We start from the raw sequence: 24067 nt of genomic DNA on the forward strand, positions 1-24067 counted from the left end.
TCAATTCACATAATATCAATATCACATAATATCAGGTACCTACTGAAAATGTGGTTTGTGACTGTTGATGTTAGCCTTGATCCCCCAGCTAAGGTAGTAGCTGTCAGGTTCCTGCCTGTGAAGTTACTCTTTTTGCCCTCCCTTTCTGTACTGTACACTTGGGAAGAAAGTCATTAGGTGCAGCCCATGCCTAAAGAGCCTAGAGTTTGCTCCCCCTCCTTGAATATCTCCATAAACTATTTTGAATTCTTTTGCAAGAAAGATTTGTCTCCTTTCCCATTTATTTTTATCTCAGTGAGCTCCTCAACAGGGGGTTAATACTTTTCCCATCCCCTAGAAACTGGAGGGGAAACTTCCTCCCCTGGCTCACCCCAGATCCAATTTCCAAAGCCCTTCTCCACCCCCAGAGAAGAGTGGCCTCCTCTGTGTCCTCCCCGCCCCATCCCTTCCCTGCCCCTTCTCCGAACTTTGTAATGCCAACTAATTCCGGCCACACTACGATTTGTGCCCTGCTCTGTGCTGGCGCTGTGCTTGGGGCTTGAAAGCAAATGGCCTAAGTAGGCCCTTTCTTCCAGTTGCTCTTAGTCTCGACGTCCTGTGCAAGACTGGACTCCCCTTGGGGGCAGGAACTTCGTGCAACTTGTTCATAGCTGGGTTTTCAGCCAATCAGCACAGCGTAGGATCGTAGGTCCTCGATCACTATTTACCCAATTGGGGAATGCTTCCGGGAGGACCAGCAAACACTGGCAGGTGATTATGTGTGTGTGTGTGTGTGTGTGTGTGTGTGTGTGTGCCTGTGTGTGTGTGTGTGTGTGTGTGTGTGTGTGTCTCCTTCCCTGGAGACTGGGAACTCCCTGAGGGTAAGGCCAGCTTGGATTCTTCTGGCCTAGAGGCTGGGTGGCAGTAAGTGACACAGAAGTCTGAGTCGGTGAAAGGACCCAGGGCCGGGCCTTCTCCTCAGGTAGAAGTGAAGTTTGGAAGCGGACACAGCCCGGGAGGCCGAAACCGAAGGACTTGGTGACTGATTGGCTGGGGAGGGTGAGGCGGGAGGAGGAGTCACACGCAGATGGCTCTGAGGTCTGGAGCTGGGGACAGCCGGTGCCACCTCTGATAGATTCTGTGAGAGGAGCCGCTGACAGTCTTAGGCGGCTCCACCCTTTAGGGGCTCGGGCCTAGGGCCAGGGACGCCGGGAGCCTACAGAGGGAGGGGTGGCCTGGCCTGTACAAACTTCTGCCCCCATCTCCATGTCCTCGCCTTAACAACAACAACAAAAAATCTCAGCCTGGATTTTGAGCACGGTCGTTGGTTACCAGGTGTGGGGACCCATTCCGGGGGTCCCCTCCTGTCTGCCATCTGCGCAGGAGACCCCCCCACCCCAAGGGCAGCCTGGTCCCGCCGGACCCGGGTCCCCAGCCCGCCATCGCCGCGAGGAGGGGGCGGCGAGGCGGTGGCCCGGCCTGGGCGGGACAATGGCCGCGGCCGCCGGGGCCCCGGGAGCCCCCGCGCTGGGGAAGGGGCTGGCCTAGGGCCCGGCGCCGGTGCCCTCCCCACGCGGCTCGGGCGGGCGGAGGGGGGCGAGGAGTTCCTTTGTGGCTCTGCCTCGGGCGCGGCGCGGGCGGGGGGCGCGGCGCAACTTTGCCAGGCGGCGGCGGCGGCGGCGGCGAGCGCGAGACAAGGCCCCGGGGCCCAAGCGGGGCCCCCAGCGCGCGGCCCGCCCCCGCCCCCCGCCCCGCGCCCGGCCCCCTCCCCTCGCGCGCCGTCGCCCGCGCCCGGCGCTGCCCACTCGCGGGAGCCCCCGGGGCCGGACGGGCTGCGCAGCCGGAGAGGCGGGGGCCCGACGCGGCCCCCCCTCCCCCCCGGAGCCGGGCGCCTGGCGCGGGGGCTCGCCGAGCGCACGGGGGGCCGCGCGGCGCTGCAGACCCAGCCTCCCGCCGCCGCCGCCGCCGCCTCGGCGCTTGCAGAACCCAGAAGTGAACAGCAGGCGACCCGGAAGGTTTGCGCGCGGCTCCGCACCGAGCCGGAGCCCGAGCCGGAGCCCGGAGCCGGAGCCCCAGCCCGGCCCTGCAAGGGCCGCCGGGCGCGGGGCTGCGGCCGCGTCCCGGAGCCGCCGCCAGCACAGCCAGGTCCGTGCGGGCCCGGGGCGCGCGGGGAGCGGGCCCGGCGGCGGCGGCGGGCGCCCGCCCGAGCGCCCGCCCGCGGGAAAGTTGCGCCGAGTTTCGGGCGGGGGCGCGGGCCGGGCGCGGGCGCTGTCAGCGCGGGCCGGGGCGCTCCGAGGGCCCGGGGCCGCCTGCGCCTCGGGCCCGGCCCGGAGCAGCGGCGGCGGCGGCGGCGGCGGCGGCGGCGGCGGCGGCGACGGCGCGCGGGTAGGAAGTGTCTCCGGCGGCGTGTCTAGGTCTGCTCTCCGAGTGTGTGCGTGTGCGTGTGTGTGTGTGTCTGTGTGCGTGTGTGTGTCTCTCTGTGTGTTTTCTTAAGCCGGGCTATTCAAACCTGCTGCAATTCTCCGGTAAACAATGATTCATGGGGCTTAATGCAAATAAACGGATTGCAAACGGCGCGGTTCGCGCACTTTGCAGCCGGCCCGGTGGAGCGGCCAGTGCCGGATTTCTCCCCTTTTTTGCAGATCTGCAGAATATGGCGTCCCTGTCCTGTTTTAAAAATAAGCCAGGCTGCCATTTTTGTTTTTCTTTTGTCTGAAAATTTTAATAAAACTGTCTGAGAATGTGGGAGAGGCGGCTGGAAGCAGAGGGGGCACCCGAAGGGTTGGCTTTTTTTCCTTTTCTTTGGCGAGAGCCGCGAGCCTTTCGGGGAGGTGAGACACAATGCAATTGCACTTTAAAGAAAAAAAAAAAAACGAAGCCGCTGGGTGATTTGGGGGGGAGGGTTGGGAATTTAAAGTTAACTCCAAAAGTTTTCTTTTCTTTTTTTTTTTTAAAGCTCTTTTTTTTTCTTTTTTCTTTTTCTTTTTTTCTTTTTTTCTTTTTTTTTTGGAAGGCGGTGAAATGCCGCTTAAGGATCTCGGTGCCCATTTCTCCCCCCAGCCAACCGCCTTTGCAGGATTTTGGGGAAAAGTTAACTGCCGGTTTCCTCAGAGCTGCTGGGGGCACGTGGAGGGCTGGCGATGGGGACTTGGGGGGACCAGGAAATGTCTTTTGGAAAAGGTTCTATAAAAAAGGCATTGTAAGGAACTAGATCCTCAGATTTGGGAGAGAGGGCTGGCAGTAGGGGCTCTGAGCGGGCCCATGGTTTTCAGCTCAGACCCCGGGCATGAGGAAATAATTCTGCTCTCCCCTGCCCTGCCCTGGAGCAGTGTGTGTGTGGGGAGAGGGGGTGCTGTTTCCTTCATGGGTGGCCGGGGTAGGGGGGTGGCCCCTGTAGGCGGGAATCATGCCCTGGGCCTTGGGGTGGCTTCTAGAGCTCTCAGGCAAATGTGTGTGTGTGTTTGGCAGTTGGTAGTTGGAGAGCCCCTTCTTTGATCTGGTGGGCCTCCTGCCCTCTGGAGGTGGCATCTGGTGGCAGATGCCCCTGGGTGGTGGGCTTTTGTCAGGGTGCGGGCTGGGGGCCCCAGTGGGTCTTGTCTGAGGGGAGGGGTAAGAGAAGGTTGGGGGGAGGTGCGGGTTTGCTAGTCTGAGCCTCTCCCTAGTGGTGCCCTTCTACCTGTTTTTACTACTCCTGCGGGCATCCTGAAGGTTCCTCTGTTGGAGGCAGTTTGTACTTGGGTGAAGTTATTGACGTATCTTGCGGACGGGTCAGAGCCTGCTGGCTTTGAAGGCTGCAGGAGGGTCTTAAGACCAGGCCCAAAGGTCTGGAGTGGCAGGCGCTGTCCAAGGCACCAGGCAGTTGGGCCTGGTCTTTACCTCTTTGGGAAGGTTTGTCCTAGGAGGACCCTGAGCCCTTCTAGCCCCTGTCCCAGCATCTCCTGGAAGGGAGACCCTCTTGTCTCACTCCTGGTTTGTATCCTGGCTCCAAAGGACAATGTGAGCTTCCTGAGAGCAGAGTCAGGGATTGAAGGGTGGGCTGTAGGGGTTCAGGGCTGCAGAACTTGGCGTGCCTGGGCCAGAGGGTACCAAGCTAGGTATTTTTCAGATGCAGAAACAGGTCCAGAGAGGGGAAGTGATTTGCCTAAAGTCACACTGCTTGTTAGAAGGAGAGCTAAGCTAGGGACTCTGATGTTCAGACTCCTACTTCTGGGCTCTCTCCACTGTTCTCTGTGGAGGCCCTGACTCCTAGAAGAGTCTTTCTGGACAGAAGTGGACTGGAATGGGATAGCATGTCCCCCTTCACTGCCCCCACCCCGGCCAGCATAATCCTTCCTTGTGAATGGAATACAGTTTGCCTGTTGGAGTGTGTGCTTATTACCCCGTTAGCCTCCCCCAGACACTTGCTTGTGGTGAAATTGTTGAGGTGGGGATATCTAACCCCATTTCAAAATTTAGGAAACTGAGGTTTGGAGAGGTTAAGCAGTGGCAGAGGAAGACTTAAACACAAGCCCCCCAACTCCTTGTCCAGGCCTTTCTCTAGGTGGACTTTGATGCTTGTAGATAGGGCTTTTCCCCACCTTCGGGTGTTTGGTCTCTCTAATTCTTCTGCTGACCCAGGCACTGTGTAAAAATCTAGAGGCCCCAAACCCTGTAGAATGCCTGAACTGAAAAGGCCCTGAGAGGTCATCTGGGCTCAGAGAGGGGAAGCCACTGGCTTGAAGTCACCCAGCAGTTTGGGTCCCAGCTAGGACCAGAGCCCTGGTCTCCTGTGTCCCTTCCGCTACAAGAAACTCAGAGGTCTGAGAGTGAACCACTCTGCCCTCCGCTAGGCTCCACTGGACCCTGGGGAGCAGTGATTGCTGCTGCTGCTGGTGATTGGTGATGGCTTAGTGGGTGCTGCAGTGACCAACACCTCACAGAGACATGAGTTTGTCTGAGACACTGAGAAATAGGCTATCTGCAGGCTTGGGATATGGAGGCAAGATGGCCCTAGGTGGAGAGGAAGCTGGGGTGTGGGTGAGGTCTGAAGCCGTCCTGGCCCATCCTTCTCTGGGAAGACACTTCCTTGCCCTGCCTCTCTATAAAGCAGAGTCCTTCCCCCACCCCCTTCTTTCCTTCCTTCCTTCCTTTCTTCTTCTAACTAGCCATCAGTTATTCATTCATTGGCTTTCTAGATCATTCCCTTATTCTTTTCATTGTCCATTTGTTAGTTGAGTGGTTAGCCATTTCAGTCATCCATCCCTCTGTCCTTGCATCCATCCAGTCTCCAGCTCACCCAGCACGGGCTGGACAGCCATGCGAGATCCAAGGACAGTCCTCCTGGGCTCTGAAGCCAGCAGGGAAAAAGACTGCAGGTAGGAGGAACACAGCCAGGGCAGTATTTGTGGGTGCCTGCATGAGTCACAGGGGAGGTCTCTTGGTTTGAAAATACTAGAGAGTTAGTTCCACAGACAGTCATGGTGGTAGATCTGGGTCCCAGGACTAAGTCGCATTTGTGGATCGGACTTCACAGTTTGCACCGGGTAGTACATGGCTTATATCACTTTGGGCACGTTCTTCCCTTTTTTGAACCTCAGTTTCTTGATCTTTAAAATGGGCACACTGCAAATCTCTTGTGGGCTCTGGGGTTCATAACAAGAGTATACATGGGATAACAAGAGCCCTGGCCAGGCTTGTGGTAGGAGCTCAGAATATACCAACTGAATGATAAGGAATGTTGGTCACCGCCCCAACCCCCACCTTGAGTTTTGAAAACCATCATAATATTTTCAGGGTGAGCCAAGTGATCCAGGGACCCTAGAAGCCCTGCCCTTGCTTGTCATTCCCCTGCTAAAATTCTTCAGATGTTTCCAGGACATTTCGAGGAACAAAAACCCGAAGTCCTTTGTGGAGCCTACAGGGGCCCCTCATGGTCCAGCTGGGCCTACCTGCCCCTCCGCTCCCCTGCCTGTGCCCCCAGGCTCACCCCCTCCAGCTCCAGCAACCGCTTTCTGCACCTTGAATGTACGGATTGTTGGGGGGCCCTTGCATATCCCCTACCTGGAGCTCTCTCCCTCTAGATATGTGCATGGCTGGCACATTCTTGTTTCACCAGTTTCCACTCAGGTCGCCTCCACCGGCGGTGGGTGGTGGCGGGGGACTTCCCTGACCACTTGCCCTGGGATAGCTTCCCGCTCTTGTGACCTGGTCATGTCAGTGCCCTTTCTACTTTGCCTTGCGGCTCTTCTCGGTATCCGGAGCTTTCTCATCGATTTGTTTATTTGCATTTCGTGCCTTTCTACACTGCTGAACCCGCTTCCACCTTATGTGGGCAAGAGGGCAGGTAGTTCCGGCTCCGCCTGGCGAGGGCTTTCGTGGAGCTGGGGTGGCACTGACCCTGGCTGCAGGGCAGTGCCTGGGAGATGAAGGGACCGTGAGCTCTGTCCTCTCCTCCTCTGGGAGGCTCTGGGCTATCGTTAGGAAATAACGAGATGATTAAATCATGGCCTTTAAGAATCACAGTCTCTTCCAATCTCAGACCCTTAGCATCTGAAGGGCTTTCTACCTCAAGACCTTTGACGCTTGGAGTCTTCGTGTGGTCTGATCTAGGATTTAGAAGCTTACAGAGGGACCAGCACTGAGTACTTTGTGTCAGGCCATGTTCCAAAAGACTTTATAAACGTTAACATACTGAATTCTCATTGTTTTCATCCCCCTTCCATTTTGCAGATGAGGAAATTGAGGCACAGGGGGATTAGGTAACTTGCCTCAGTTCACAGAGCTCATCAGGGGCATTGCAGGACTCGAACCCGGCACTCTGGGACTCCTTCTTAGAATCCCACAGCCTCGGAGGGGAAGCCCAACCTCAACCGACTCCTGCACAGAGAAGGAATCCCCTTCCCACATCCTTGACAAAAGGGGCCTCTGATCTCAGCTAGGGTGGTGGGGAGTTCCCTCCTCCCCAGGCTCCCCGCCTGTCTTCTTGTCAGACAGTTGTCATTGTCAGAAAGATTTTCTTCACAAAGTGTAAAGTGCCGCACTTGCCCTGTGAATAACATTTAGGGAATGATGTTCGTAGATTCCCGGTGCTTTTGACCTTGTGGTTTCATGGCTTCCGTAGCCTTTTTCTCCCCACTGGGTCGTGAGCCGCTCGAAGGGCAGGCAGCCTTGGTGCGTGGCGCCGAACGTGTGAGTCAGTCAGTGAATATGTGTGTGTCCAGAGCATGATCCCTGCTCCTCCAGTCCCCCGAGCCCTGTGCTGGGTGCTTGCTCGGTGCCGGAGCACTTGGGGACAGAGGACCGTCCTCCCTCCATGGAGCCCCGGGAAAGCCTGTCTCTGTTGGTAGGGCTCAGAGATGATCTAGGCAAACCTCAGTCTGTCCACTGGGGGAATAAAGCAGGAGGGGAAAGGAGCAGGGCTTGTCCAAGGCCACACACACCTTACAGTGCCCATGTCCATGCACACTCACCGTGCACGCCTGCTTTCTTGTCTGCACGCAGGTACACGTGTGCACATGCGTGCCTTACACGGGAGTTACAACTTACATACACACATTCGTTTCCACCCACGAGGACGTAGCCTCCCATCCTGGGCCTCACGCATGATCCCTCACGTCTTCCCTTGCACTCGTGTGTGTGTCCACACTCAGCCGGAGCTCTGCTTCTCGCCTGCTTTCGATGGTATTTCCAGAGCATTTACTCTGTATCGGGCCGCAGGCCTGGGGCTGCAGACAGAGGTGAGAAAGTTGATGTAGCCCCTACCCTCATCCCGGAGACAGACGTTCCACAGGGGAGCCCACGAATGATGACTGATTGCAGGTTTGGGTCAGTGCGAGGAAGGAGAAACTTTTCCGTGATGAGGGCTTCCATATAGCTTCTTGGTGTTGGGTTTACCCTAACGAGTAAGGATCGAGGTGCACGTAGGGCTGGGGTGCTTCTGGGAGGAACTGATGACGAACTGTGACATTTTCCAGGTGAAGGACCATCTGGGCAGAGGGTATGGCCCGGGCAAAGACAGTGAGGCAGGAAATCAAGGAACATGGACAAAGTGATAACCCTGAGACCTGGGGGAGGGGAAGGTGGGTCTGGTCTGGCCAGCCCAGGCCACTGGTAGGTCTTCTGTGACCTGTTTTTACTCCTCTCCACATGTGCACCCCAGGCCCTCCCCACTCCTCTCTCTGACCAGCCCAACCTTCCTGTTGCTGATTTGCCCTGCTCAGGGCCCACTCTGCCAGCCTCCACCCCGGTCCTCAGCTCTGTCTGACCTACCCTGCAGGCTGCCTGCCTGCTCCCCTCACTCACCCCCGCCAGGGTTCTGAGGTGCATACAGCGTGAGAACCGGCTATGACCACCTGCCAGGGGGTCCCAGCCCCGGACCTTTAGGACCTGTCTAGAAAGCTCCTGGGGGCCAGGCCAGAGCCGGAGTTGACAGTTGGCTCTCCCTTTTGGACTTATCCCAGACTTGGCTCTCTAGCAGTCAGAGAGCAGCCCCTGTGGGTCCTGAAAGCCTCCCGGAGCTGCTGAGTCTCCCCCCCCCCCCCACCGCCCCAGCCCAGTTAACCTCCCTGTTGGCCGGATTTCCCTGTGGATCTTTGGAATGTTGGGAAGGGCTCCCTCATGCCTGAGAGAACCTTCTAACAGAACAGCAGCTAAGGCTTCCAGAGTCTTTCCTACATCAGGCACTGCTCTCCAGACTTGACTTATTTACTCCAAAAGGCAGTGCTGTGGGGACAGCATTGCTGTCCTCTGTTGGGGAACAGTCCCAAGGGCCTGAATTGGGGCTTTGACCTGGACTCTCTTTTACAGAAACTGTACTTTTAACCCCTGATTTGCCACTTTGTTCCTCAGAGGGTCCAGGAGCCCAGGCTGTGTTTGAGCTGCATCTGTTTTTTGTTTGTTTGTTTGTTTCCTTATTTTCTTTTTTTTAAAGATTTTATTTATTTATTTGACAGAGAGTGTGCGTGAGCACAAGCAGGGGGAGTGGCAGACGGAGAGGGAGAAGGGGAGAAGCAGACTCCTGGCTCGGGAGCCCATCATGGGGCTCAGTCCCCATGACCTGAGCCAGAGGCAGATGCTTAACCCACTGAGCCACCCAGGTGCCCTAGTTGCAACTGGTTTAGGGGAAGAAGCAGGTGCCTGGGTGGCTCAGTCGGTTAAACATCTGGCTCTTAGTCTCACCTCGGGTCTTGATCTCAGGGTCATGAGTTCAAGCCCCGCCTTGGGGGGAGCTCTGCACTAGGCGTGGAGCCTGCCTTAAAAAAAAAAAGAAAGAAAGTATAGAGGAAGGAGCAATGGCCCAGAGAGGAAATGGACTTGCTAAAGGTCACACAGCAAGCTGGTGGCAGTGGGTTTGAGTTTCCTCTGCCCTCACCAGCTGCCGTGACTGGGCATGAGCCTCTTTCCTGACTCCAAACAAGGAAGAGATTAGGGAAGAAACCAGGAGAGTGGGACCCTCAGGGGCTGGCAAAAGGGGCATCGGGTAAGGGCTTCTTGGGTTCCTGGATCTGTATTTCCTAAGTCATTAAGCTGTTTGTTTATGTTCTTAGCATCTTTCTGAATGTGTTCTGTATTTGGAAATGCTCCCCACGGTGCCTGGCATGAACCGAGTACTCTGTTCCTCTTCTTCTTGTCCGTTCATGCCGGCAGAAGGACTTGCCTGTGAGGATGGGAGCTGGGGGTCCCCAGGGGAAATGGAAGTAGAGAAGTAGAGAAGGGCTTGTGTTCAAAGCCTGCAGAACATTCTCTCAGTCTGAAAAGGGTAACCCGGCCCATTCTCTAAATGAGAGCCCTGTGGCTCTCGGAGAGGGTGGTGTCTCTGGGTGGCTGGTGTGGGGGAAAGAGAGGGACAGAGAGGCGAATGGCAGCATCCTAGCTTCCACTGACCAGGGCACGGATAGCAGCCCTGCTCTTTGCAATTAGTCCCTCCCTCACAACGAGAACTGCCCTTCCAACTCAGCCAGGCTGCGGAAACCCAGCCTAATTGGATCCAGGACCCTCGGGAGGCTCTGTCCTCACAGGAAGTTCCCAGGAGCAAGCTCCCGAGGCTGGCCTGGGTCCTGGGGATGGGGTGGGGCCCAGCAGCTGGGGCTCGGCCCTCTGGGCCGCGTGGAGTAGGGACATGTGGAGGGCAGAGGGATCGTGGGAGGCAGACTTGGAGCACATGGGTGTCTTACAAGCTGGGAAGATGGGGAACCTCAGCTTCTCCCCTTCAGACCATCTCCTGCCCGTCACTTCCAGGCTGCCCTTCTGGTCACATATTGTCCTGTCAACTGAAAACCTTGACTGTGGCCTTCCCGTGCTCAGAGACCTTCCATGGCCCCCCATGGCCTTTTATCCAAGCACCATAGCCTGGAACTCTGGCCCTTTGTCAACTGCCCCAGCCACCCTTCCCTCCATCTTCTGCAAATCCGTGCACTATATCCACACCCGACCAAACGTGATGCTTTGTGCATTCCTGCCACTGGACCTTGGCACATGAACTTTTTACCCCCTGGCCTGCCCTTCTCTGGCATCTCTTGACCTCTCTGCTTTCCTCATTAGTAAGTCCCACCTTTGTGAAAGCTTCATGCATCCCTCAGTAGGATGAGCTCATCTTTCCAGGAACGCCCCTACCCCATAGCTCAGATGAGCCCCAGCAGCAATTTGTCACTCTGGGGCAGGGACCATGGTTGAGAACCCTCAGCTACCCTAGGAAGCTAGCAGTTTGCTGTGTCTTTGCACACACTGCCCCTCTGCTGGGGAATGTTGTCCCTCTACCCTTGGCTCTCCTGGCAAACTTCTCAGTCTGTAAGGTGCACGTGGACAGACCCCCTCCTCTCTCAGGGACAGCCCTTCCCTCTTAGTGAATGTTTATTGAGCACCTGGCACGAAGTAGGCATCTGAGCACTTACTACCTGACCAGAGCTTGGCCCTGGGGCCGCATTGGTGGCCCTGTCCTTGTGAATCACGACTGGAGGGATTATCTGGAGGCATGATAGAGAGGCAGCAGAGAAAGCAGGAGGCCGTGGGTGTGCACGACAGGGCAGTCCATTGCATGCTGGAAGAGAATTCGAAGGTGCCCTTTAGCTGAAACCTAGGGAAGAGCCAGGTGAGCTGTGGGGCCAAGTCGGGGTGTGGGGTTGTCACTAAGAACCAGACCCAAGCCCTGGTCTCAGGGTGCTCACAGCTACGTGGGGGACTGGGTGGACAAGGAAGCGGGCAGTCCTAGCAGAGTGGAATCAGGGCTGGGGTGGAGGAGATCCAGGAAGCTGGGGGTGCTCAGGGGAAGAGGCCGCAAATACAGCTGTGGAGGGGCTGGTGAGCAAGGAGGCCTCCCCAGGGCTGTGACGCCTGTGCATGGTGGCATGAAAGTGCAACTTGTTTTGGGGGACCTATGGGGGATAGGGTGGGGGAGGCTGTGGGGATGTACTTGCTGGGGATACATGTGGCCTGCAGAGCCTCATTGGCAGAGGCCTCTGGGTGCTGTGCTGGGGATTTGGAACTGTACCCCCAAACTGATGCGAACCCAAGAGAGATTTCAAGGAGGCATGAGTGACCTGGGCAGGCTTTGACCTGGTCCTCCCCTCTGAAGCCCCTTCCTGACTCTGTGCTCCTGGCTGGAGTCTGGGGTGGGGCTGGAGGGCTCATGGTGGGACCTAGCAAGCCCCCCACTCTCTCCGAGTTCTTCTCTCCTCCTGGTAAAACTGCAGGGCCTGAGACCAGATTCCTCGTGGATCTGTGGGCAGGGGCTGGGCTGTCCTGCTTGGCTTAAGCTTGCTGAACCTTTAGTTTCATGAAAAATATGCCTTAAGGAAGTCACATAACTACCCTGCAGAAAAGTCAGAGACTAGGGAAGTGAGGTAAACCCAAACCTGCCATTTCTGCTCTCACCCCAAGCCTGAGGCACCATCACTGCTAGCCTTCCGGTTTTTCCTTCCCTCCTCTCAGTAAATGATGTTTATATAGATGTCATTGCCCTGTCTACACATACAGTTTTTAAAAATCTGCTCCCTTCCCCCATGTCCCTGACAACTGCTATATCATGAGTATTTTCTTTTTTTTAAGATTTTATTTATTTATTTGACAGAGAGGGAGATCACAAGTAGGCAGAGAGGCAGGCAGAGAGAGAGGGGGAAGCAGGCTCCACCCCAAGTAGAGAACCCTATGTTGGGGTTGATCCCAGGACCCTGAGATCATGACCTGAGCCGAAGGCAGAGGCCCACTGAGCCACCCAGGAGCCCCTCACGAGTATTTTCTGCGTGACTTCAGGGTTGTTCCAATCCTTCCTTCTAACAGATCCAGTGTCAGGTGGAAAGCATGGGCTCTGGAGCCTCACTTTCTGGGTTCCCATTGTACATGCTTGGCTTTGGGCAAGTTACCGAATTTCTCCTTGCTTCAGTTCCGGGTAAGGTTGATATGAGTGTTGAATGAGTCATGACAGTGCCAGTAAACATTGGCTATTAATGATTGCAGACCACGTCTCTGTGTACCATGACTTACAGAGCCATCCTCCTATTTAAAATTTTGGCTCTTTCGTTTTTCGTTATTGTAAAAAAAACAAAAAACAAAACAAAAAAAACCCCAAAAAGACAAAAACAAAAAACCTCACTGAAGCAAACCACTCTGTACATAAAACTCTGTCTATATTTGGGTTATTTTCTAGGGATAGATGACCAAGAATGGGATCACGAGGCCAGGAGGTCTGAACATTTTTTTTTTTTTTTTTTTTTTTTTTTTGAGTTCTTGACACATTACTACCAGACTGTTTTCAGAAGTGATTGTGTGGTGCCTGGCTGGTGCAGATGGTAGAGCATGTGACTCTTGATCTCAGGGCTGTGGGTTCAAGCCCCGTATTGGGTGGAGAGGTTACTTAGAAATAAAATCTTGGTGGGGGGCGGGGGAAGAAACGTTTGTTCCAGCTTACAGTCCCACCAGTGGCTAGCAGTGCCAGTTTCATCTTACATTCACTAGCATTGGGTATTGTCATTTTCTTCTTTCTTTTTGCTATTTTAAGAGGTGAAGCTCATTGAATTTTCACTGCTTGGGAAGCACAGCCATTTTCTGTGTTGATTAGCAGTTAACCTCCTTTTTGGTCTGCTTGTCCTTATGGAGCACATATAGCCCCTTCTCAGCTCACTTAGGAAGGTAGGGCTTAGATCTAGGAAATAAGGAACAGAGCGACACCGGGGACAGTATAGTGCCAGGATGAGGGAGAGGACTTTCCTCTATCCAGGCCATGACCCTTTCAGTTCCCTCCATCTAGTGCATTCATTCATTCATTCATTCAAACATTTATCAGATACTGTGCAGGGCTTAAAAGACAAATTACTCAGCCGTGAGTGTGCCTGACAATAGAGATGGGCAAGAAAACAGACAGAAAATAGGGGGATCCGTGCTCTGATGATGGATATGCAGGGCACAAAGGGAACAAAGGAGAGGCAACTGACACAGCCTAGGAGGGTGGAGGTGGAGCAGCCCTGGAAGGCTTTCAGGAGGAAGTGGTTCATACGCTGGAGCTTGAAGATAATTTGGCGTTAGTCAGTGAAGTGGGGAGGATAGAGGGTTCCAGGGAGAGGAGGTAGTCTGAGTGAAGTTTAGGAAATAAAGGAAGTAAAACCCTGGGGGAGCTCTCTGGCTGGCTGGGCAGAGTGTAAGGTGGGAAGAATCACTGACGCCACAGAGGTCAGTGAGGGCCTGATACATAAGGCCCAAGGAGTCCGGGCCTTGTCTGGAGAGAAGTAGGGAGCCATGGAAGGTTTTAAGGAGGTGAATATCGTGATCTGCTTTTGTATTTTTAGAAATCTCACAGCAACTGCAATAGGAGAATGAAACGGGGGCTGTGGGTAGAGGCAGGGAAACCAGTAAAGGGACTCTTGGAGTAGCCAAAGGGGGCTTGGACCAGGGCAGAGGAGGTGGTGGAGACCTTTCCCCACCTTCAAACAGCTCCAAAGTGCACGCCGAATGTTCCATCTGCCAGGTAGCCTTTGCTGACACCCCCTGCCGCCTAGCTGGGTTGTACGAACCCAAAGGATGGGGGGCGTGCGGGGCCTGGCAGCCAGCGGTCAGTTGAGTGCCCACCGTCAGCTGACCCTGGCTTCCGCCTGCGCCGCCATGCCTCCAAGACCCTCCATCTGTTCCCCCTCTGCCCTTGGGCTACCAGCAATTTTCTGTCTTTTCTTTGAGAATAAATTTATTGTTTTCATTATAAAAGCAACCATACGACATCACAGAGAATCGAAATCAGACAAACAAAGACAAAAACCGGATCAGCTCCGGCCACCTCTCCCAGCCCTCCCCCTGGGTGTGGTTCCCTGCAGCTTGCTTTTTCTGACGCAGGTTTTTATTTTTGCCTCCTCGTAATCATAGTGTCCAGACAGTTTTGGGTCCTGCTCTCTCCCATTTGCTTCGTTGGGAGCTCATTCCTCTGTGGCCATGGGGTCTGGGCAAATCTCAGTTTTTAATGCCTGTGAGATGGTCTGGGGACGGGGGTGGGAAAGAGTTGCTGACCCGCATCCTGCCGTCCTCCCCCTGGGCTGCCTGTCCTCTTTGTGTCTGTCTGTCTGTACTGTACCTGGACCTCCCAGGGGCCAGGGCCTGCCACCTGCTGTGCACCTTCCTCAGTGCCCCCTCTCGTACCCTTCCGTGGAGCTTACAAGGCTGCCCTCGGGCCATCTTCCTGGGAAAGGGTCATGGGCAGATCTGGGTTCAAATCTAGACTTGGCTCTGGGACCTCAGGCACATTACTTAACCTCTCTGGGCCTCAGTTTCCTCATATGTATCATAGGTCTATTGCAGTAGTAAAGTAATGGCTGTAAAATCGCCTTAGACAGTTCCTGGCCTGCTGTGAGTGCTCAAGAGAAGGGAGTCGATATTATTTTATTTTTTTATTCTCCAGAGAGTTTCTGAGACCATGTTGGGCTAGGTGCTGGAATGGCAAAGGTGAACGAGCACTAGTTGTAACTGTGAGGAACTCACAGTCTCTCGGGGAAGTCACCCAGGGAAACAGATAGCCAAACCAGGTGTGATGGCCCTGTAGTGCTGCACCAGATCTGGGTGGCATCCTAACTCCATTACTTGCTAGCTGTGTGACTTTGGGCAAGTTGGTCAACCTCTCTGAGCTGCAGTTTCCTCTTCTGTTAAATGCACATCTCACAGGGGCATCGGAAAGTCTCAGTGACATGATGCATATGACATACTCAGCACAGTGTCTGGCACGTAGTGAGTGTTGAAATTGACGGTAGCTGCCATTTTATTATTATTGTTATTGTTATTCCCATATACAAGGTGCTGTTGGGAACACAGAGGAAGTGACTGACTGGGGGTTCAGGGAAAGCTCCGTAGAAGAGGGAACACTTGAGCTGGGTCTTGAAGGATGAGTAGAAGTTCACCAAGTGGGAAAGGACACTCTAGGTAAGGAGCCTGTGATTCCAGGTTGAAATCTGTCAATGAGGGGTTTGTTCTTTGGGGGGGACTAAGGCATTATGTTCATCCCAACTTCCTCACGTGCCCTCCCTGCTTCCTTCTGGGTCTGTCCCTGAGGACTCACCCTTCTGCAACAGCGCCCACCTGTGACTCTGTGTCCTGGTGGCTGTGGGTTCCTGCTCTGTGTCCCCATCTGTCCATGTTTGGGACCATAAGTCTGTGTCTGTCACGTGTGTCCGAGTGTGGGGCCGTCTGCATGTTCCTGTGACTGTGTCTGCGGGGGGATTCCGAGGTCCTCCTGGGCCACACGGTGCGGGGGGTGGGGTGGGGGTGAGATGCATGCTTCCTTGGCCTCCAGCTCCAACTGGATAGCCAGGCCTCTTTGATCACTTTCCTCCGAGTCCCAGCTCAGGTCCTCCCCTCTCCCCTCCGTCCCCTTCTCCAGGGGCCTCCTAATGGGTGTCTCCTGCCTCTTCCCCTGGTCTCTCCGGTCCTGTCCACACTCATTAGTCAGTGGAGTCTTTCTAAACCACAGATTCTGCCCCATCACCCACCGCTTTGAGTCCAGACTCCAGGCCTAGGATGTTGTCAGCTTTCCCTGGCTGCTGGCTCCAGCCCCATGTCCCCTCTCCCAGTCCACACGGGAACGCTTAGCTCCTTGCACACGGCGTGTCGCTTCTCACCTCTGGGCCTTTGCTCAGGCTCCTGCTTGTGCCAGCCATGCTCCCCCCTCCTTTGTTGCCTGGCTCACTCCCGCTCATCCTTTAAGACCCAAAGCAGGCATCACCTCCACTGGGAAGTCCCCCTGATCCTTTTCTCCATCCTGGGTCAGGCCCCTGGCTCTGGGTTGCTCATCCCTTAACTTGGGGGGCAGGAGCAACTGATTTGCCCCAGATCACACAGCTGGTGAGTTGGAGCCGAGATTTGAACCCAGGTGCATTGGGCTCTAAACAAAGCAGTCTGTTCCATGGTCCAGGTGAGGTGATCATAGCTAGGACTCGTGGAGAGGAGTGGGTGGATTTGAGGGAGAATTTGGAAATCCAGTCCCGGGGCAGTGGCTGGTGGTGGATCTGAGCTGGGCAGGGAGGGTTGGGAGGTATAGGGACACGTGTGTCTGTGGCAGGAGCATCTGGCAGATAGGGGTACCCACTCACAGTCAGGAATGGCTCCAGGGGGCACATGTCTTGGGGGAAGACCCAGTGCAGCTTAGGCTTGCTGAGTCCAAGCGGCCCACCAGACAGGCAAAGGGAGGTAGCTGGAAGGTGGGCCTGGAGCTCCAGGGACAGGCCCCGTCTGAGGGCGGGGACTTGGGACTTGGACTGTATTTAGAGTCCTAGAGCGGGTGGGCCAGCCACGGATGAGGTGGGTGGAACACAGGAGCGTAGCTTGTGTGTGGGGAGGGGAGTTCTGAGAGACACCGAGATAAGGAGCCAGGGTCACAGTTTCACGGAGGGTCCAGGCAGCACGAGGCCATGAGGAGGTGGTCTGGAGGGTCCTCGGTGGCATGTAGCAGGGCTCAGGCGAAAGTTCTTTCATGCAGAAGCTTGTGGGCCACAAGTCTGTTTCCTCCACTTAGCTGGGAGCTCCTGGACAGCAGGGTGCCCCCTTTTGCCTCAGGTCCCCCAGCTCTCAACCCCGTACGGCCCAGAGGATGTATCCAGAGCGAATGGATGGGCGGATGGTGGATGGGCCCACCGTTTTCAGAAGCAGCACTAGGTGTTTCGTTCATCCACCTTTCTGACTTTCTTCACCTTGTGGAGCAAGAAAAACGAAACGGTAGTGCGCTTGCCCCACCGTGAGCGTCCGGGCTGTGTGTCTCTCGGCTCACAGCAGTCTCGCCTTCCCTCGGGGGCTTGAAGACCAGTGGACACATCCCGCCCAGCCAGCAGCCTGTCCTGCCTGTCCCCGCAGGACCTTACAGGCACAGCCCACTTTGCTCCTCCGCCCCTGCCTCGGCCTGGCCCTCAGGCTGCTGCTCCCTTTGACCTCAGTCCCCCTTGACTCCAGAGCTTCTGATGCCTTCTCCCCACCAGCATTCCGGCCCAGCCCTTTGGCAGGCCTTTAGCACCCTGCTGGCTGGCCAGTCCCTCACTACCTCCCCTCTCTGGCTCTCTTTTTGGTGCCTGAAGGTGACGGGCTCATGGACCCAAACCTGCCTTGTACTTGCACACATCCGCGCCTCTGCTCGGGCTTTGGCCTCCTGCCCTGTCCACCTGTCCCAAACACACACCTGACCAGTCTCCTGCTTCAGACCCCTCCTTTCTGACAAGGTCGGAGCAGCTTCACCTCTGGCGATGGCCTGTCACGTCGTGCAGGCCCCCAGGTTGCCCAAGGGGCCCCCCACCCCACGGGCTGGCTGGGAGCCTCCCTGCAGATCCTCCTGAGCTGTACCTGGCAGTGGGCCTGACACCCAACAAATGGTCAACCCCCGCCCACCTTCCTCACCTTTGACGCACAGGAGGTATGTGCCAAGGCCAGGGGCACAGACTGAATCATGAAATTGCGACCAGCCAGAGAAGGACATGGAGAAATTAGGTGGAGACCGTGGGGATCAGGTTAAGTGGCCCAGGGCAGACCATTGGCTTCTGTGAGCCTGTTTGTCCAGCCGGGGCGAGGGGCCATCCCTGCCTGCCCAGGGGCCTGACGAGTGGCAGAGAGGATGCTTGACCCCAGCCATGGGACCCTAGGCTGGCCACCTTCCCGGTATCTCCCTGACCAGGCTGGGCCTTTGGGAAGCCTGAACTTGGCATTGAGCTGAAGAGGAGGAAGAGAGGGTAGCCTCCGCAGAACTCTGAGGAACAGCTGGAGCAGTAGGCAGAGCCCTGGGCTGGGTCAGGCCTGAGGCAGAGTGGCCTGTTTCACCCCATTTCACAGATGAGGAGCACTGAGTCTCTGAGAGCTGAGGCTCAGCATCGCAGTGCGGTGCTCCCTTTGGTCTCCCCTATCCTTGTGGCCTGGAGCAGAGTGCTTCCCTCTGCAAAATGGGGGTGAAACTATTCCCTGCTTCCTGGGGGCTCTGGGGAGAATGCCAGTGGACACAGAAGAGCTGTGTAAACTGCCACATTGTGTGTGGTTGTCCTGAATTCTGATGATCATTCCTTCATTTATTCACTCTGTCATGCAACTCATGTTGTGGGTCACCTCTCGGCGTGGCTGCCGGGGATACTGAGATGGGTGAGACAGGTGTATCCAGTTCCTGGCTTCCTTTTCCCCCAGCCTGGAGTCTCTTCTCCCTGGCTTTCCAGCTTCGTTCCCTTCACACTTTCCCTGGTGGACAGCAGGTCCTGAGGCTGCTGGATGAGTGGGTGCCTGCCCCCCGGGCAGTGCCCTTTGTATCCTAAGACAAGGCATGTTCACGAGCCTGCAGTCAGGATGCCTTGCCTTTCCCCTGAACAGCTAAGGGACCAATCAGCTGGACTTTGGAGTTAGGCAGATTAGAGCAGGGATCTCAGCTCTGCTTCCATGCCGTGTGACCTTGACCAAGTCACTCTACCTCTCTGAACTTGAGTTTCAGTTATAAAATGGGATGACGAGAGTACCTGTCTTTGAGTGTTGATGTGCCTGGCACAAGGGAGGCAGCTGATAAGTGGCAGCCTCCTCCCTGTCATTATGGTGTTGAGGTCTTTCTGAGAAAGGGGTCTGGAACAGTCAGGGAGAACTCTAGGCAGGAAGGGCTTATTTAGCGTTGGGCTGTAAGGGAAGGGCAGCTTGATGTCTGTGGGTAGAGGGAGCAGGAGAGCCCTTAGAGGCCAGGGGCTGTCTGACCCTCAGCCTGGCCAGGCTCAGACCTCAAGCGGCCCCCAGGCTGGGAGGGAAAGGCAGAGATGGTTTTGTGTAGGTATCCAGCCATTTGCATGTGGTTTATTGGCTCAACCAGGGACTGGGGTTTGCAAAGCAAATTCCCCAGAGGAAAAGCCTTGAGCAAATCCGATTTCTAGTTTGACTCTGGCACCCAGCCCTGTCGTCTTGGACGGGTCCTTCCCCCTCTATCCAAGCCTCAGTTTCTTCACTTATAAAATGGCATAATAATACCTCCTGTGCCTATTTCTCAAGTAAAGATTATAAGGGTAATCTGTATCAAAAGTCTTTATTAAGAGTGTTGAGATTAGATTGTATTGAGAGTTTTCTCCTAAAACCCTCTGCCTGCAATTCCACTAGGAGCTCCTTGGGCTTCTAGGACCAGGAAAAGAAGTCGAAGGCACTTCACTTTGGCCTTTCCTGTCAAAATAAACAGTGTCACTTAAGCACCAATACTGGTAGGTATTGAGGCTAGTAATTTCTGTTTAGGGAGAGAGCGATAGGAGAATTTTGGTGGAGAACAGGTTGGTTCAGAATGGTCCTGTAAGTCACTTTTCTTTTTTTTTTTTTAAAAGATTTTGTTTATTTATCAGAGAGAGAGCATGCGCACAAGCAGGGGGAGTGGCAGGCAAAGCAGGGAGAGGGAGAAGCAGGCTCCCCGCTGAGGAAGGAGCCCCATGCGGGACTTAAGCCCAGGACTCGGGGATCATGACCTGAGCCAAAGGTAGAGGCTTAACTGGCTGAGCCACCCAGGTATCCCTGTAAGTCACTTCTTGACTTACTCTCGGGTTGCAGGAAGATTGGAACCTTCTGGAAGAGTAAAATAGCTCTGAAGGCCCATCCTTCACGCTGCCCTGGTTGAATGGCCTAATTGCCCGGGCCTGCCATGGAACTTGGAGAGGTGAGGGTCATCAGTAGACTGTCACGTAATTCTAGTGAAGAGCCCCAAACTGTCCTAGCTGCAGGCCTCCCCAAGTCGCTCCTTTAGCAGAGTGTGCTGACACATCCTTGTAGGTAAAATGTTGCACATGTCCATGTGTTTTTCTTAGAGGCAGCTTTCCAGAGGTAACAATTTTTGGGGTCAAAGGGCAGTAATCACTTGGGTCTCTGTAACCATAGTACCAGATTGCCCTTCAGAGTGGCCATATCTGATGACCCAGGCTACCCTCTTGTTCTGATGAAGATGTCTGCCCTCAAGGGAACAGCGGTCAGAAGGGCCAGGATCTGGGTTGGGCAGTTGCCTCTGTTCTGTGGCCGTTTACAAAGTTGCTCCAAGACTCCCCTGTGTGTCTCTGTCTGGCAGGAGTGGGGGTGGGGTGGGGTGGGGGCTTCTGTGTGAAATCCATGGGTCCATGGGGTGGGCTCTACAGCCTTGGGCCCTTTCGGGGGATGGGAATTGGTCCACGGCATCAGGGTGATGGGGGGACTGGGAGCATAGCTGGTCTGTCTCTGACCTTTGCCCTCTGGGGCCCACGGAGGGAGACACTGAATTCTTGACTTTTCAGCCTAGGGACGTGGTTGCCTGGGCCTGGGAGGGGGCCTGCCCTGCTGCAGGGTGAGTGTCCCACGAGGGTGGGGGTCCCAGACACTGGGCCAGACTTCAGTGGGCATGGCTGATGGGAGCTCGCCCCAGGCGGGTGGGGAGGGTCCCCGTGACAGTCGCTCTCTCCCCGCAGGATGGCCGAGCCTCGATTTAACAACCCCTACTTCTGGCCCCCTCCTCCCACCATGCCCAGCCAGGTAAGACGAGTGCTTCGTCCTCTGGCGGCCCAACCCCTCTCGGAGCCGCTCTGCTTTGCCTGGGGCTTCGGTCTGGCCTGTGGGGTGGGTGTCGAGGCTCCCGGCTCGCGGGGGACCCGCGGCCTGGGGAAGGGGCCCGGCTGCGGCCCCAGCCCCCTCAGGGCGTCTCCTCTCCCGCCCACAGCTAGACAACCTGGTCCTGATTAACAAGATCAAGGAGCAGCTGATGGCGGAGAAGATCCGGCCGCCCCACCTGCCGCCCACGTCGGCCTCCTCGCAGCAGCCGCTGCTGGTGCCGCCGGCCCCGGCCGAGAGCAGCCAGGCCGTCATGTCGCTGCCCAAGCTGCAGCAGGTGCCGGGGCTGCACCCGCAGGCTGTGCCGCAGCCCGACGTGGCGCTGCACGCGCGCCCGGCCACCAGCACCGTCACAGGTAAGGCGGGCTGGGAGGGGGCGGGGCGAAGGCCAGGGGGAGGGGCGCTTGTCCTGGGAGGACCCCCGCCCCCTAAATCCACACAAGAGCCCTGACCAGACTTGTGGGTGAGGGAAGGGGCCGGTGTGCGGGGAAAGGTTGGCTGTTCATGAGGGAAGTGGATCAGGAGGAGGGAACAGCATATGCTAAGCGGGTGTGTGGGTGGGAAGCAGAAGGTCAGCCGGGGTGGGAGGGCCAAACCATGATGAGGATGGTGTTTATGCTGGTAATATGGCAGCAGGTTCCAGGTGAGCGCCTGTGTGTGCCCAGCAGTGGTCACTTACTACTCCCAGCAGCCTGTGCGGTGGGCACTGACAGTATTAGGTTGAACACTCCACCGTATTTGACTTAGGAAACAACCATTCAGTTCTCACCATGAGGTCTCCACTTAACAGATGAGGAAACCGAGGCAGAGTTGCAGGGTCAGTAGGAGGCAGAGGCAGGCAGTGTGGTTCGAGCCGGGGTGTTAATGACCCTTGGCTTTAGCTGGTCTCTAGAGAGGAAGCAGACCAGATGTGAAGGGCCCCGTGGGCCAGGCTGGGCAGTTTGGACTTGACCCTCGGGCAGTGCAGAGCCGTTGAAGATTTTTAAGTAGGGGAGGGAATTGCTCAGATTCGGGTTAGAAAGCTGGGTCTGGGTGCCAGGTGGGGGACTGGCTTGCTGGGAGAGGGAAGGAGTCAGGGAGATCTGTAGGAGAGTGGTGGCCTGGATCAGGCAGTGGCAGTGGGCACGGGGAGAAGGGGACAGATCTGAGAGTTGTGGAGGGGAATGGACAGGGCTCGGTGCTGGGCTGGCCGCAGGGGTAAAGAGAGGGAAGACCTGAGGGAAGAGCCCAGGCACGGTCGGGGGGCAGGAATCACAGGAGGAAGCACGGGGTAGGGAAGGAGGTGAGCTCAGTCCTGAGGGGTGTCACGAGGCCGGGGCTGCCTGACGTCTACCTCAGAGCCTGGTGGACAGGCTTTCTCTGGAGGCCACGGCAGCCGGGCCTTTGTTCCTCCTCTGGCTCACCCCTGCCTTTGGTCGGGCGCCTCTGCCTTTCTCCTCATTCCCCGCTTCTCTCAGAGACGCCCAGGAATTATGGGACCCAGTGAGCCTCCCTGAGGCCCCAGCCACACTCTGCACATCCCCCCTTATTATGATTTTATTAAATTTATTTTTTTCATTATAAAAGTAATATTAAAAAAGTAATATAAGCATATTAAGGGAAATTTGGGGGAAAAAAAAAGAGAAACTAAGGGAAAAAACGCACTAATAATCCCCAGCTCCTAACCCAGCAGTTAAGGAAAGCCTTTTGGTTCATTTCCTTCCTTTTCCACCTTTTTTGTTTATTTTTTAATATACGTGTGTGTGTTTTGCTGAGCTTGGAGTAGGGCTATACCCATGACTTCAACTCACTTTTCCTACTCAACCATTCTACCGTGAGCATTTTTAATGCTTTTTTTGATTATAAGGGTAATTTGTAGTCCTTATAGAAAATGTAAAGATTGCAGACAAGCTGAAAAGAGAGAAAATTAGCTTTCGTCCTACTATTGTTAGCGTTTTCATATGTTTTCTCTATAATTTATTTTGTTTTATCCTTTAATCACAGATCTAAAAAATGGATGAATTCACCAGGTAAAAATTCAAATAATATAGAAGCAGCTAGACGCAGTATGAAAATCTCCTTTTACCAGAAAATTCTTTTCTCCCTAGAGCGAACCACAATTTAGACATAAATTTAGTTGGGTGTGTCTTCTCAGAGCTATTTCTGTGCATTAATGCACACATCTGTATTGCCTGTTACCTACTTAGGAAGCTTAGGTGTGTGTGGGTTTTTTTAAATAGATGGGTTCCTACCGTCTGCGATTTGCTTTTTTTCTCCTGATGACGGCACATTTGGGCGTTCTCTCTCCATCACTGCACAGAACCTTTCTTGTTTTTGTGGCTGCTCAGTCCTTCATAGTGAAGATGGACCACATCTCTTTACAATGCCCCTGCTGAGGACAAACGGGTTGTGTCCAGTTTGGTTGTACAGAAGGTCCATATACACAGATCTTGTGCTCGGGGGCAGATATTTCTTTATGGGCAATTTCTAGAAGCCACGTTGCTTCGTCAGAAGTCATGTACATTTGACGTATTAATGGCTTCTGCCAGTCAGCCCTCCATTGATGGTTATAAATGCAGCGGCGGACATGAATGCTTGTCCATCTCTGGATCTTACCTTTCTCAATGGTGAGATTTTTGTTTTTTTTTTAAAAGAAGTCTTCTTTTAGTCACATGAAAGGTACCATTTTCAGCTTTTTGTTGGCTTCACCTGATACTGTAAACGTTTCTAGTCGCCTCGTTTTTAAAAGAATGACTTTTATTACAAAAGTTTATTTTATTTTTGTTTCCTTTTCCCTTTTGTAAAGGCTTTCATTTATTTTCAATAATCTCAACACCCAAGTGGAGCTTGAACCCACAACCCCGAGATCAAGGGTCAAACACTGCCCCTCCAACTGAGCCAGCCAGGCGCCCCTATATTACAAAAGTTTTTTTTTTTTTTAAGTACGTTGTCAAAGAATCAAAGTACAGTTAAGTCGAAATGCTTTAAAAAAAATTACTTCTAGCTGTACTATCCACATTACTTTAGGTATATCTTCTTCTCCTACTTACTTTTTCTATGCATACATGTGCTGGTTTTGTTTGTTTGTTTTGTGTGTGTGTGTTTTGTTTTACAAGCA

General features: G+C 54.7%; 1 protein-coding gene across 6 annotated transcripts in view; it reads left to right on the forward strand.

Annotated features, from left to right (window-relative positions):
- Window positions 1–1823: 1823 nt before the first annotated feature.
- ZNF362 (zinc finger protein 362) overlaps window positions 1824–24067 on the forward strand; it is a 38715-nt gene continuing 16471 nt past the window's right edge. Inside the window, exons 1-4 of one of the 6 annotated variants that reach the window (XM_059134885.1) lie at window positions 1824–2124; window positions 15220–15345; window positions 20832–20895; window positions 21080–21326. In XM_059134885.1, the coding sequence (XP_058990868.1) occupies window positions 15308–15345; window positions 20832–20895; window positions 21080–21326 (349 nt within the window). In that variant the 5' untranslated portion in view covers window positions 1824–2124; window positions 15220–15307. Of the gene's footprint in view, window positions 2125–2211; window positions 2394–15219; window positions 15346–17013; window positions 17819–19950; window positions 20057–20831; window positions 20896–21079; window positions 21327–24067 lie in introns of those variants that run through there. The other 5 variants (XM_059134886.1, XM_059134884.1, XM_059134888.1 and 2 more) reach the window with 5 other exon arrangements.

Source organism: Mustela lutreola, chromosome 10 (assembly GCF_030435805.1).
Source record: "Mustela lutreola isolate mMusLut2 chromosome 10, mMusLut2.pri, whole genome shotgun sequence".
Lineage (NCBI taxonomy): Eukaryota > Metazoa > Chordata > Mammalia > Carnivora > Mustelidae > Mustela > Mustela lutreola.